At 38.4% G+C, this 15,926-nt stretch overlaps 1 protein-coding gene across 3 annotated transcripts in view; it reads right to left on the bottom strand.

Annotated features, from left to right (window-relative positions):
• Positions 1-15,926, bottom strand: part of TEX47 (testis expressed 47) — an 844,245-nt gene that overhangs the window by 745,950 nt on the left and 82,369 nt on the right. For 2 of the 3 annotated variants that reach the window (XM_044068792.1, XM_044068794.1), the window contains exon 1: positions 12,167-12,472. The exons of the other annotated variant lie outside the window; for it this stretch is intronic. In XM_044068792.1, coding sequence (XP_043924727.1) covers positions 12,167-12,295 — 129 coding nt within the window. In that variant the 5' untranslated portion in view covers positions 12,296-12,472. Of the gene's footprint in view, positions 1-12,166; positions 12,473-15,926 lie in introns of those variants that run through there. 3 annotated transcript variants of the gene reach the window in all.

Genomic DNA, 15,926 nt, shown 5'->3' with positions numbered 1-15,926 from the left:
TGTAATTAGGGCCTCCGGGAATGTGTTTCTGTGTTTATGTCTTTGGTTTGCAGTTGTGATAGGTCTATGTGTGTGGTTACCTTCTCCTCCTGACTAGTTTTGACAGTATTGAGATGAGGGAGCTCAGCCTCCAGTTTGGATAAATGGTTGCATCTCTCACATATATTTGTATTTCTTGGGGGGAGTTGAGGGTTGTCTGTGTACTTGGGGCAGGTGTAACATTGCCTCAAGATTCACAGATTCAACTTGTTGTAGCTGGCCTTAGTGGATTGTATGTGTGGACATATTTTATTGCCAAACTACTGATCAGTGATTACTTCCCTTTTTATGTTTGCTCTATCATGCAGTAGCTTCCTCATTCTCTTGCATGGTTTGGTAATGGCTGGAGTCCACCATGCCAGATGCCTGCGTGTATGGCATTGTGTCTTGGTTTTATTTGGGATTGCATAATCCAAGCATTCCTGGCAGTGTTCATGGAATGCCTGTATAACAGGTTCTGAGGTGTGGCCCATATTTTGCACCTGCACAAGGCCTTTAATGGATTCCACATCAGTTTGGAGGAGTGCAACTGTTGCTTTACACATGTTTTTCACTGTGGTTTTCTGGCCAGGGACTGTGGTCAGGATGTGTATATCCAGTGTGATTACTCTATGGCGTGTTTGTGCGTGTGTCTCATTATGGCGTTCCTGTTCAGGTGTGTGTGTGTTTCTGATGGGTGTCATCAGCCACGGCTCCAGTGCATAACCTGCATCCCCCACTAGGTGTCCATGTGGGATGTCCCCATTGACAAATGTCTGGTACAGCTGCGTCAAATGCCAGATATGGGAATCATGGTAGCTCCCAGGGCAGCCAGCACACACATTCATTATTATGCCCTGGGCGTCACACATGACCTGGCAGTTGATGGAGAGGAAGCCCTTGCGGTTAATGTAGGCCCTACCCCGCTCACCGGCTGGTGCTTTGATGCGTATGTGCAGTCTATTGCATCCACTACCTCAGGGTATTCCGCTATTTGCTGGAAGAGACTCATATTGCTGGCCAATACCTCACGGGCATTGGGGAAATATACATGATCACCGACATGTGCTGACATGGCATCCAGGAACTGGTGCAGTACCCTGGAGGCTGATGCCTGTGATATCCCCATCATATCACCAGTTGGTCTCTGGAAGGTACCTGTTGCTAGTATTCTTAAGCCAACACATACCTTGGTTTCCACTGGGATGGGTTCCCCTCTGTTGGTTCTGTGTGTGAGGCTTGGCCTGCACAGCTCGACAATTTGATGCAGGAGGTCTCTGTCCACTCTATAGCGCTCTACTATTTCCAGCTCATGTAACCCGCGGTAGGTGACCCTGGGCCTGTACACTCTTCTCCGTCTCCTCACTGTGGGTTGTCTGGCACCATTTGCATTGTCACCACCCTCAGCAAGTAGCCTATGTCTCCTTATGACAGCTATGGCAGCCCCTAGCATTTCTGCTCTGAGTTCAGCTTTTTCAGTTTTCACTTCTAATAGCTTACTCCTGTCTTGCAGTGTCTCTTGAGAGAAACATCCTGCACTGCTGTTTGCAGAGTTTTAAGTGCTTGGCTGGGCTACTATTCTGCCTGTGTAATTGCCTGCTTCTAATTGTTTTCACCTGCTAGCTCCAGCAGTATTCCCTGCTAGCTTCCTACTAATTCTGTTGCTTCCTTTTTCCTTTCTGTTTCCTCAGGGGGGAGCAATGCGCATACCAGCAGAAACACACTCACAGTGGCTTACACGCGCACACACATGCTTACACGGTTTAGAATCTTCTTAGTTGGGTTAAAACACGCGCACACCAGCGCAAACAGTCTTACAAGTCTGCCAACAGGCTCCCACATGCTCAGTCTGCCTTACACGCACGCACACTGCCCTACTTGGGCCTCATGGCGCGCACACGTGCGCATGCACGCCCAGCAAGAAACTTTGGTGTAAGCAACAGTGTACACCTTCCATTTCTTGACTTTCCCATGCTTATCTTGTGGCACTCCTCTTTCCATGACATGTGTCTGACATCTGTCATGTAACACTGACCTCCAATGAACTGCATTTCTTTCTGCCATTCCCCCCTGTGATGTCACCTATCTCCTACTCTATTCCTCCCCCATATGTGTCTCTTACACTACTCAGAATGTGCTCATTTGCTATGTGACAGTGGAATTCAGTATCCTAACACTCATTTACATCAGATTCCCTACTAATGCTTAGTTACATGCCTTAGACTCAGCTTCCCCCCTTAGCAACCACTAAACAGTGGTCATGTTTTTTTGGTCTGCTGGTCCCTGCATTGTAAATCCATGTATTGCATAAAACCCACATTTGTGGGTTTATAACCTTCATTTTTATGTTTTATATAGCGCAGCCCGTTTGTGCGGGGCTGCGCTGCGTTTAAACATCAGCGATCGCCGAAAAAAAAAATATTTATTTCTCATATTTGCATCGGGGTACCTTGCCAATGGCCACATATTTGGCCATTGGCATGCTGCCTGACACATATGCACCCTTTATTTGGAGCTGACATGGCTTCATTGTGTTTTTTTCAGAAACGTACTCAGTTGTCAACTGAGTACATTTCTGCAGCTAAAACGGCTCTTACACGGGCTGCTTTGGGCTTCCTGGATTGCTAATCTATCTCATTTGTATGCCTTTCGGCTGCAAGTGAGGTGATTAGCATATCCACGCCCACTCCGTGTAAGAGACGTTTTAGCTGGTCTCTTACACGGAATTTAGGGCTGTTCCTGGATCGCGAGGGCTGCATGGAGTCTTACACTACTCTTAGACTCCGTGCAAGCCTTCGTGAATCCTGCCCATAGTCTTTTCAAGAAAATTGGGAAAAGTCAGAACAGGAAAAAATCTTGTCATACCAGATAACAGGAGAGGCATTAAAGATATATTGATATGAATGGAACTGAGGTTGAGATAACATAAAATTTCATGACTTGGATTTTTATGCTGACAAATGAGAAAGAACACAGATGCAGGACTTAAAATATATTTTAAAGCTATGGTTAGAACTTGACATCATACCTCACAACAGTACAGCTTTTCCCAGAATGTCCAGATTTTTGCCTTATATTTTTGTTCCATTTTTCATAGAATTGCGTTTTTCTAGCAAATTATTGTCAATTCTTTGAAGATTTAATTCAGAAAATAAAGAAATCATTTGAATTTCAGACTTCATACACTTAAGAAAATTCATCCTAATGCAAAAGCTGTTATTCTATCTCCTTTCTAAGTTTGCAAGAGCAATATTTAAAAAAAAAAGTCCCTATTTTTGGGCCTTTGTCCCCTCATTATTTCTGGCTGTGTCCAGATTTCTTACTCTAAGAGGTTGAGAGGTATGCCTGATAGCAATAGTAAATATAAATGTTAGATATTCTACCTGTAGAAAAATTTAAAAGACCTTTGTCTAGTAATATGAAAATGGGTACTGCAAAGTAATCTCAAGAAACCTGACATGCCAGCAACTTTATCACTTATAAGTAAATTATAAAATGTTTAAAACTGACGTTTTCTGTTTCTAAGGCTAACATTGCAATAAGTAACTTTCCCTCTTTTGTGTAACCCTTTTGCTAGATCAACTTATTAGTCAGAGGAGGGAAACCAGCAAGTGAATAACCTTGCAGATAGATCTCTGCCTAACATGGAAAAGGGGGGCATCCATGAGACACACTCATAAGAGTATGCAAATCTAACAAAAATCAAGGAATAGTGTCAGAAGTTCCCAAAGGTACTAATATTTGTATAGGAATGCAGAGAGATGAAGGACCTGTGCAATACAAAGATAGATGTCATCAAATACCATTGGTGGAACAGTCTGCAGGAACCGAAATAACAGAAGGAAGGGAAATGAACAGTAGAATATTGCAGCCTGAAAGTGTTGTAAAGTCTGGGAGTAGACGTGACTACCAGAAATGAAAGGCAGAAGTCACTGACTGGGCAGGTGTATTCCAGGGAAATTAAGTTAGGAAGTGTGAAAAATGCACCACCTGAACAGTATTCCAAACCTTCTGTTAAACTAAAGTAGAAAGCTTACCAAAAGGGAGAAGTCTAAGCAGCACATGAATGTCAATAAACAGAAGCTTTTCACTAGTATAGTAGAACAGGAAGAAACAGTACCTGGTCAAAGTTTTAAATCCATTTCTATTAGTGTAAGACAGAACATTCTAGCGAGGGAAGACTGTATACAACAGGTATCTGACAGTAAGACAAATAGGTAAAACTGAATAGAAATTTTGTTCTGAGACACTCTTACAGAGGAAAATCAGCGTGGAAAAGAAAAAGAAAGTGAGACAATGAGATACAGGGGCAGCAGCCTTTAGAACAAAAAGAAAATTAGAAGCTGGTGCTCACTCACATTATGACAGAGAGACAGTCACCTAAAGAGGAAAAAAGATGAGGGTAGTGTATATGGAGAGACAAGATAAACATGGACTTAGTCCTAAACCAGAAATCTTTCCCAGGGGTTCTGCCTTTGTCCCTCATTGACAGGGGCGACAGGTGCTGACTGAGGTTTCTTTTTTAGGGATAAACTCTTGGCTAGGCTTGTAAGGGCCCAGGGCCATTAACCTAGTAACCTCCTATGATCCTATTATCCTGTTCCCATTTAATCAGAATACAGGAACCCTACCTGAAGGAGAAAGAGCTTGATGTATTAGGTTTACCAAGGAAAATAAGAAAATGTATGGTAGAAACAGCAACTGGCACAGAACAGTACTAGTTTAAACTACCTTTCTTAAGAGGAAGGTTAGACATTGAGATCCCAGTGCTTGTGTTGCTAAGACAGGAGCAAAAGGCACAAGAAGAAGATGGCACTATGGGAAATACAGCCAGATTTGTTGAAGAAGCTGAACAAAATATTACCACTTCTTGCCCTTATTGTGAATAACAAAACAATTATCAAGACAAAAAGTGGTATGTCAAGTATTAGTGCCCAAACCTTTCTGAAACCTACTGATGAAATTACACTTGCACTTACTCAAATATTAGGACAACTAAGAATGGATAAAGCTAAAGAAAAGGTTCTAGCAAGATCTTACTGGACAGGAATAATGAAAGAAGTTAAAAACTATTCTAGATGCCAAAAATGTCCGAAGGCAGACTCTCAGCTTGGCTTTAAAAATCATTTGATGCTAATGCCTGTCATAGAGGTGACATTTAATTGCATTCCTGTAAAACTGTTGGACCATTCTTAAATTCATTTATTCATTTGGCCATTCTGAAACTATTTCTCTAAGTAAAACTAAGACTAAACTTAAAGCTAGGGAGTTAGTCTTAACTGTTTTCCATGGTAGGGATAACTGAGGAAATACTCACTGACTAGGGGACTTTATTTAGGTTCAGAATAATGTACCAACTGTGCCAATGCTTTAAGGTCAAGTAATTAATATACTCAGTGATCCATCCACAGAGCTGTATTAGTGCAGCATTTTAATCTAACATTAAAGTCTATGCTGAGAAAAGTTATTGAGGAAGATGGTAAAAACTAGGACCAGATAATACCATACCCCATGTTTGCCATTAGAAAAGTATCACAAAACTTGGCACGGTTAAGTCCTTCACAGTTGTAATATTGTTATTACAAATGTAACTTGAGAAGAAAATATCATACAGTATTTGGTATTTTGCAAATATAACACTTAAACAACTTTGAAAATGGTACTGCCAATACTACAGGAACACGTGCAGAGTACCCAAATTATAATAAAGGATGTATAACAGAAATGAAAGGATCAGAGAATTTAAAGCAGGTGATCAGGTGTTAGTTTTGATCCCCTCTGCAGAAAATAAATAATGTCCATGAGGCAAGCTCCATCTGAAATAGCAGGAAAAATGAATTGATATAAACTACAAGGTTAGACAGGCTGCTTAGAGAAAGCCAAGATAGCTATCCCATAGCTAGGCCGGGGCTGAGCCTGACATTAGTCAGTATTGATCAATGTACTACCCTGGCAAACAAATATAAATAAATATCAATGTTCTGAAACAATGGAAAGTACACACCTCTATATTTATCTTAACGGCAGAAATGGATAGTTCTGGTGAAGAAAGAAAATGACCCTATATGTCTGCAGTGCAGGTATAGATGACACACTGTGTAACCCACAGAACAATTACTTGAGGGTGTTTCTGTTAAGAAACAATGAAGTATTTTCAGAACTATATGGCAGAAAAAACCTGATTAGACACCATAGCAACACCATATCAAGACCATTTCAGCAGTAAAAGGTTAATGTAAAACCTTATATAATACCAGACTCACAAGCAAAGGCTGTACAAGAGGAAATATAAAAACATGCTTACAATGGAGATAACAGAGAAGTGAGAAGAGCCATAGTTTTAGTCTGGAAGCCTGATGAAATAATTAGGTTCTGTGAAAGATTTAAAGAATGCAGACAACACTTCATTATTTGACAGCTATTCAATGCCCATGGTTGATGAACTAATAGAAAATATGGGGATGTTAAGAATCTTAACCACATTATATCTACAACGGGAAGATAAAAATCTTAACCACATTAGATCTAACAAGGGGATACCAACAGATCCATCTAATGGCTGAAATCAGAGAAGAGACAATGTTTTCAGCACCAGAGAGCTTATTGCAGTATACTGTCCTTCCTTACGGGCAACATGGTATTTCTGCAACCTTTCTCAGATTTATGGACAGATTCCTAAACCCCATGGCAAGTACTGTGTTACTTAGATACATTATGTATTAATATAGTCAGAGGACTAGGACTCCCATCTAGTTAAGGTAAAGACTGTATTAGACTCATTGAGACAAGCTAGGTTAACTGTCAATGCCTCCCAAAAGCAAGTTAGTCATGACATAAGTAAAACATTTAGTGTACATAATAAGTAGGGAAACGGTTAGGCCCCATACAGAAAAATTAAATGGAGTGAGAAACTGGCCTATTCCAGGCACTAAGAAGCTAGTGAGGGCATTTTTAGGGAAACTGCCTACTACTGAAAATGTGCTCACTGTTTTGCATCAATGCCATCCATACCTTCTTACAAATTTGATAAAGGGAAGATGCCCATAAAATGAAGGGGACATTAAAGGCAGACAATGGCTTTGTGCAGTTAAGAGAATATTGCATTTAGAGCCTGTCTTGTCATCTCCAGATTTCAGCAGGCCTTTTAAAGATTATAATATGGCATCAGAGGTAGGCCTAGAGGCAATGCTGTCATATACTTCTGATGGGAAGAACATCCTGTATGTTTTCAAAGTCATAAGTTAAGTAGAGCAAAATCCAGGTAACCCTCTATTGAGATGGCAGATTCCCTGACAGGTACCAGCGTCATTTGTGATTGACTCCCACTTTTAGAAGGCTTCCCTCATTAAAGAGTCATCATAATTGAGTGAAAACTCACAAATGCAAACTACATTTTGAAGTAAAAAAAAAAAACAAAAAAAACAAAAACAAAAGAAAAAAAGTGTTTTTGCAGTAGGGCAGGCCACACTACATCCCTCAAAGTGGGGTGTGCACTGCCATGCCCTACTGCTTATATATACCAATTCCAAGGTCACATAGTTATTGGGAAAGAGAAAATCCTTGATTTACTCAAGCACATACATGAACATCCAACATGTGCTAGTCAACCCTATTTGGAGAATATTAGTGTGTTGGTGGGATTGTATGATTGTACCTGGTTTGCAAACATCTACAAAACTGGTCATGCAGAGGCCATTAATACTGGCCTTAACTTTAGAGAAATAGATGCCAGAAAGGAACGTTTCTAGTGGGCTACTAATGGGCCTGGCTACTTTCTGGACGTTATTAATTATGTGGAAAGGAATGACAGTCTGCACATGAAACCCAAACTATCACACACAGGGACTCTCTAACTCATGTCTTACAGGCCTTGCAGTGTTTCATACATGAAACTCCTAAGATGATATAATCTCATATGGCACTGAGTTATGTTCATTGCAACATTCTTTCTACTGTGAGCATGTCTTCCACCTTGTATATAGACCAACTGTTGTTTCACTATGACTGTAATTACTTCTTTAAGTGTATATATTTAATAACTTTCTTATTTTTCAGTGTTATATTTTTTATTATAACCTGTATACTTCATTGTAAAATGTACATTCCTACCTAACATACTTTATGGTGAATGTCAAACGCTTTCCCATGGAAATAGTACTGTATTGCTTTGTTAAACTCAGTAGTCACATTCTGTATAATTAAGTTCTTCGAAGAAAATCTTCATGTATAAAGTATTTTAGATATTTATGGACTTTTTTTTTTTTCTGTCCTGATTTATTAGTTTAAGGTGGAGCTTATCTCCCCGGGCCTCTACTGAAAATAGACATGTATCCAGTTAGACTAGCCCAGTCAACAAATGTAAAATAATAAAATAAAATGCATTTTTATATTAGAACAGAAATGCTTAGGTAACCAAAATACATATTTTATTGCAAAGTCCTGTTTCATCTGAAGGTAAAACTTGTTTCTGGCGGCAGTAAAGAATCCCATTTTCCCATTCAGAGCATCTACAGTCACAACATTTCACAAGGTTAAGCACAAAAAGTCAAACACTGCAAGTGTGACCAACAATTCAAAGATCCCCAGATGTAAAAAGAATGCTTCAGCAGTGGTCAACCCCCTCACCACATCATTATCATAACTCAAAGGCCGCACACCTTCCTTAAAAGCAGAAAGGCTGTCCTTTTCTAGAGGTTGTATGACTTCTAAGTCTGAATTAAGGGTGAGCTTCTGATGTTTCACCTTCCTGAGTTACTCACTTGTAGCTAATGTCTTGATCACAGATTTTCTGACAGGCACCAGTAAAAAAGGAAATGTCAGGTTGACATCAGCTTTGACTACTGACAAATGCATTATGGTGGCCAGGAAATAGGTACATTATGTGTTTTAAGTTAAAGTACTAGGAAGTATGGTTATAGTCAGCAAGCATCAATCAAATTTAATTTAATAACTTTGGTAGTTTAAAAACAGTCATTTTAATGAACCTCCAATAAACTACAGTAGTGAAGACTATGAAAGGCTATATTTTACATATTTTTAATTTATCCTTTGTAAAGAAGATTTCAAATAATGACTAGGAAACCATTATTCTCAGCAAAACTGCAGAACTTAAATTGTATGGTTCATGTGCTGGGGGTATCTTAGCTGAAATTTAAAGAACAGTGACCAAAAATTGAAAAATGTGATGCCGTACACATTTGTTATAGTGATCTTGGACATGAAGTAAGAGGTATACTAAATGGTACTCTAGTGCTCACTGAAATTTGGGCTTCACATCAAAGACAGAATATAGGTGAGTGCAGGAAGAGTATAATACAAATTCAGGGGGTATGGATCCCCAAGGGAGTAATGGGGTGTGCGATCTGTATCATGTAGGTAAAGTGTAGTATGGGGGTAAAGACAAATAAATACTTTTTTACTTTCTGAAAGAAAATAATAAATATTGAGAATGATCTTTTTGAAACGCTTGATACTGGAAGAGTATGAATCCACCACTGTGACAATGTGGATAAGTGGACTCCAAAGACAGATTCTTGTTTGTTTAACAAAGTATAGCAGTGTTTTTTAGGTTTTCTAAACAGGTACAATCACTTCTTTACTACATAGGTGCCTCAATAGCTTAAGGAAAAAGCATTTTACTTCTACGGCTTGCTTAATAACTGAGGGCGGATGTGTCTCTGACATGATCAGAGCTGCCTAAGGGTGAGTGGTTGCTGCTAAAAGTTGTGGCCAGATACAAAAGCAGTACCATGTATACAAATCTTTTTTTTTTTTTTTTTTTTTGCTTGTTGCACACAATTGGTTCATGATCTGTGGTTATGAATGAATGGTTGAAAATGGTTCTTTGAATCATACAAACTGTACAGTTAATGCAAAGTAAATAAAAGTAAAATGTTTACCCACTGTCATCACAACAGGCATTCACTTCACAAAGGAAGCTCACACAAAACAACATAGTTGAAGCAAATAATCCACAATGTCAGAAAATGCAAGAGAATAGTGCTTCCATGCAATCTATAAGCAATGCAACCGATATACAGCTATAAGCAGAATAGTACAGATAATAAAAGAAGCATTGTAGTCCACTGAGCACAGAAATTACGCACTGCTGTACAGCGAGACCTGACCTTAACAAATAAGTAGCCCCTACTTAACTTGTTAATGGCAAGATATGTCACATTTAGCAGTCAACTCTGCCAATACTGACCAGCAAATGACAGAGGCTTCGCTCTCGAGGTGAATTACTTGTCATCCATGTCTCAAGCACATAATAAATAGGGTATGATCAGAAAACTAATCATAATCCTCTATACATTACACTACTGTTTCTGTTTGCTATCATGAATATTTGATTATTTATTTATCTTTGTTTACTAGGAAGTTCTGACTGGGGTTTATTACATTTTCAGTGGAGATCTACAGAAAAAGCTCCACGTGTTAGACAAGTACATTTAAAGAAAAAAATGAATTTATGTAAACTACATTGAGTTTACATGAAAACACAATTATATGAATATATCCAGAACACATTATATAACATACAGTAGTCTACGAATGTAAGGAAATACATTTTTTTCTTTCATAAGTTAGTTGGTTACAAAGAAATTACACAGACAGTGGATGTATTATGTAATATGTACATCAGTTGGAATTACAGAGAAGGGGCTTAGCAGGAGTTGAACTTAAGAGGATAAGTAGTTGATAAAGAAAATAGAGGTAGTGGTAGTTACCTGGGAAATGAACGTTTTGTAGGACAGAAAGTTGGTAGAGGGTGGAGTGGCTGTAGAATAACAGTGTAAATGACTATTGTGGTTGAGAATAAAGTGAGATTTCTTAGTGATAGAGATATAAAGTTAAGTGCATAATATCACGGTACAGAATGGTTAAGTGAAGGGAGTGTAACTTTGATGGTGGAGTTTAGGCTGAGCACAATGAGGTGGGAGGGTTAGGCTGGGGTAGTGCATGAGCACAACCAGTTATTTAGTAGGTGGCAGATTAAAATGCCATTATACGTTTTCTCAATCCTGGTAAAAGGTATGCATTCTGAAACAAAGACATCATGATACATGTGTGCATGTGTGCTGAGGGGCAGTAATTTTGTTGTTAAGCCATTTGGGCTCACTGAATCATGGCCATAAACAGTTCATCACAATTATATAATATTTATGGCCCATCTATTTACTTTGCAGCTTTTTAAGGTACTGCATAAGACTATAGCAACAAAGGTAAGAATGTTGTTGCATTAGTGAATCGTTTTTACAAGTCCCACCACAGTTCTTCCCATTCCATAAAAATATTTGATAACCCCCTATTAGAAGTATGTATACAGAAATGGCTGCAGTGCCCAGCTTCTAAGGGGTAACTAACATTAACCCTATACTACCCTAAGAAGTAGCCAAAGTATTTTATTGTCAGCAGGATAGATGTTAGGTATTGTAGATACAGACTACAACAATAAAGCAGAGAAAAGGTAATCTGCTAAAACACCACCTTCATGCACTAGTAAACCCTCCATGAAACCTTTAAAGCAGATAAACACAGAACATATACTGTAAATACTAGTCAGCTGGGTATTCATCTACAAGTTTCAAAGGCTGATTTGCAAGCTTGTTGAGAAGACCTGCTCAGCCAGTAACTGAGTTATGTACGCCTCCAATATACAAATACATTTCTGAAACACTGCAGTTTATAGCCAATCTGAAGACAGACCTGGAAATATACCAAGAGATCAGCAGAAAAAAAACATATTTGAATCCCTTCTCATACATAATGGCAAAAAGACAAAAAAAAAATTAAATATAAGCAAATGGAAAATTGACAACTAATTTCCGGTAACTGTCAAAACATATCTTAAACATTTGACAGGTTTCCAAAGTTTCTGAAGCACTGTTTGGTATAAAGTAAGCCTAGAAATGTACCCATTTCAAACAAAGAATGTATTTACAAGTATATTAAAATATTTCACACAGTTGCACGTACATCCCTAATTGTTTTCCAATAAAAACATAATGGCATTTAACAGTTCATATTTACTTTCAAAGTCAGTTTTTAAGAAGCCTCATTTTAATAATTTATTCATTCTTTTAAACATCTACATAAAAGTATTTTTTTAAATGTAGAGATAGTCAGAGGTGCAAATAAAACTAACCATTTCTTCTCTGGCAGACAGAATCATCCTTCTGTTAAGAATATGATGGAAAAGACTTGTCCCAACAATCTCAGCTGACATGTTCTTCGGTTTCTTGGACTTTTCACTAGTCCTCTCAAGTTCAGCCATATTAATTAAAGGTACAAGAACACAGACTCAGATTCAGCTTTCTTATCTTCTTTTATCCAAGTAAACTTTATGACTTGACAGTTCCCAAACGTAATAAATTACAAAGACAACAGATCTGACAAGAGTTACAAATGCAGAGCTGTATGGCTGCACAGAAATACCTCTACACAAAAGCTTTTAAACTCATAAAGGTTTACTGCATCTGAGCAGCGATCTCACAGAACTTTGGGCTACTGAAACTTTTTTTAACAGGTACTTCAATCACAACACTGGCATCTTGTATTTTGTGTTCCTGATTTGGCTTAAAGGAACTGTTGCCTGGGTGACAAGAGCTGACACTTCATTGTTAAAGGCTCTAGCATTTGAATAAGGTCTAGGAGCTCTCTGTTTACAATGTGGCTATAAAGAAGACTCCTTGCCAGAAGTAATATTAAGAAAAGAAGCAGTTATTTAACGATATACACTTCAGTATGTAGTCTGCAAAATGGAAGTATGAACCTACAAAACGTAATTTACAGATAGTTATTTCATACATGAGGAATGAATAGGGAAAAAATACAATTTTTGTTTTTATTCTTTGTACAAAACAGTCATTATAAATCAACATGCAAAACAGCAGTATGTTTTCTTCTTTTTTCTATGCTTGGCCAATTAAAATACCAAGTTTATATTTGTTCATGTCAGATTTTGTTGGATGTTCCCCCAAATGCACTATGCACCATGTCTGCATTTGTATCTACACATACGTATATGTTATCTATATGCTGCACTGACCATAGTCTCTGGATAAGAAACCTGAGACCACTAGACGGAGAATTAGCATCAGGGTAATAATGAATTAATTTAAGCAACGTGCTAAAGGGGTATGGTAGACAGAGTTGCAGTTTGCAACAAATACCTGTATGGTTCTGATAAGGAGGGGGCTAAATAGCTAATAAAGGGGCTAGTATTAGTTCAGAGTTCATCTAGTATATACCATATTGGTCATGGCTATGGGTCCCTTGCATTTAACACTGTTTTACTTAAAAGATCAGTAACAGGTTTGATCCAGCCAGATGAAAGTTTATAGCTATGTATTTAAAGCTGGGTAAGAGGACATTTGGGTCCTAGTTAAGTAAAGGTATGATGGAGTACAAATAATGACAACAGTTAATGAATGTAAGAAGAAATTCAGGCAAGAAGGGTAGGGGTACCTGTGGTCTGCACGACCCACTGTGTTTTCTTATGTAGGCCTCAGAGGAAGGCCACAAAAAGTCTGTATTAGCAGACATCCTTGTAGTAACAAGTGATTGCAAGTATGAAAAGCTTCACATGCAAAATCTGATGTGAGAAGACCTGCTGAGATTGTTATGGGAAGAGTGACCTTTCATAGGCCTTTGCAATTAATCATTTTACATATGGGAGGGGGTGCTGCAGGGGCACACTGCTTGTACAGAAGTGAAGCATCCAGTCCAGGTGCAGTTTACTACCGCTAGTGACAAAGTGGCCCAGTCTGGGGGTTGGATTGTCAGAATTTGTGTACTACCCAAAGTGTAGGGGTGTTAAAGGACAAGAAGGACATAGAAAACAGATGTTTGCATAATGTGCTTATGAAGGAGACTGTATCATGGAAGAATTCATTTATTACAACCAGCAAATTTCGGATGATTGCTGACACAAATGTGCTTGCAGGTCAGAGGCTTGTTATCATGATTCAGTATTGGTCAAGCAGGCTTACAAAATAAGAGGGGAAGATTGGCAGGGGCTAAGAACATGAACAGTGTTTCTTCAAGTTGAGAAGATGGAGATGAATGCTAAGAATCTTAGGTATGCTCCATCGGCATGACACATGGCTGTGGCCTCTCTGTGGAAGAAGAGCCAACAACAAGCCGCCTATCAAAACTGGCCTAGGTTAAATAACAGGTTGGATATCAGCCTATGTGGAAATAATTAGAGAACAGAGTTGAAATTGGCCTAAGTAGACAAGGAGGAGGATGAAGCAGAAAATAAACCTAACTGGGAAAGTTTGGTAAGTGGTCTGTTAATTGGCTGGCTCAAAATCAACCTAGGCAGAAAAGTTAAAATGACGGGTTGGATATTGGACTATGTAGAAAGGTTAGAAGATAACTCAGAATTATCTCAGCCTCATACCCTGTGTAAAATTAAATTATCTGATTTTAACTGGCTGTTTATTGACAATAACTGCAAGGATTTGAGAATTCCTGCTGGTGCAGAGGTAAGATGTTCATCTGTGCTTCTTCTGATCTCTTGTCAATGGTAGACCCAATGCCCAATAAAGTTTAGTCAGTAGGATAAGATGAAGAGGCAGACAGACAGCTCTCTCATCATAGAGAGGGTGTGGGCTTTATTCCCAGCCTGAAAAATCTCTGTTGCCGACCAAGTTTGCATGACTTTTTTCTATATTTCAGAAGAAGTGTCTCACTGTCCAAGAAATTACTTTTAGGCATGTGATGTGCCACACACAGTGATTTTATTGCTTGTCTGTTCCTAAGGACTCTGCTTGGCCAGCCAAAGATGGCTGTGGCTCCTGATTACAGCTTCCCCTAGGAGTCCTCACTCCCCAGTTATAGGACTGACATGCCAAGGCTATGTTCCCTGAGAAGGCGAGAGTCTGTCCAGTAAAATGATATGTCCAGGATCACCTGGAAAGGAGCAACTGGGATATACTGGAATAGTGGCAGGGCCATGGGTGCAGGATCACAGCTGGAGGTCAGTATCAACACTTAACTTCTGTGCTTCATTTTATCCATAGAACAACAGAGGGTGGACAGCTCATTTCCATAACGGTTCTGGCCAGAGAAGACATAACAAATTAAAGGGGTATGTATTTTAACAACAGGTCATATATTTTATAATTATTATTCATTTGTTAACTGGGCAGCATACCTCTCAAATGTCCAGATTTTCGTCTCATATTTTTGGTCTGTTTCTCATAAAATCTGACGTTTTCTGGCAAATTATTTAGAGGTGAAGTCACTAAATAATGACAAGAGACTTCAGCTTCAGAATTTATAACCTTCAGAAAATCATGTTAACACAAAACATTTCATTCTAACAAGTTTATAAGTCTATAAGAGCAATATTTAAAATCTGTACAAATGCCTGGAAAGCCCTACCAGATCCACATAAAATGAGAAGTTTAAAATTAAATCAGCTCAGTGATCCATAAATATAAATAAAAACAGAATAATTCAAGTTGTGAAAAGATTCAAATATTCAAAGAAACTTTAATGTCATTTAGGAAACGCAAGTGCTACCTAAACAAAATTTCAAGTGTCAACGTTTTTACAGGAAAAAACAAACACAAAAGGCAAGACATGATAAGTATTAAAGGAAAAAGCAATAAGTATAGTACATAAGTAAATGTCAGACAGATGACACACACACGTGCACACTACTTATATACACTGGACAGCACTGATTACTAGATGATTAACACATGAAAAGAAAAAGTACACTATACCCAGTGGTGAAACTGGGTGATATTGCACATAAGGAAGTGACTAGAATTGAACTTGAATAAGAATATATTAATTTTGGTACGCAATAAATAAATAGAATTACTGTAAGAAAATAGGAAAAGAATGAGAGTGTAACAATCTATTATAGTTTTGATACAGCCAGATTTACG

The sequence above is a fragment of the Protopterus annectens genome, chromosome 4.part0 (genome assembly GCF_019279795.1).
Source record: "Protopterus annectens isolate FY-2018-M chromosome 4.part0, PAN1.0, whole genome shotgun sequence".
Taxonomy (NCBI): Eukaryota; Metazoa; Chordata; order Ceratodontiformes; family Protopteridae; genus Protopterus; species Protopterus annectens.
This window is presented reverse-complemented; position numbering and strand designations above follow the sequence as displayed.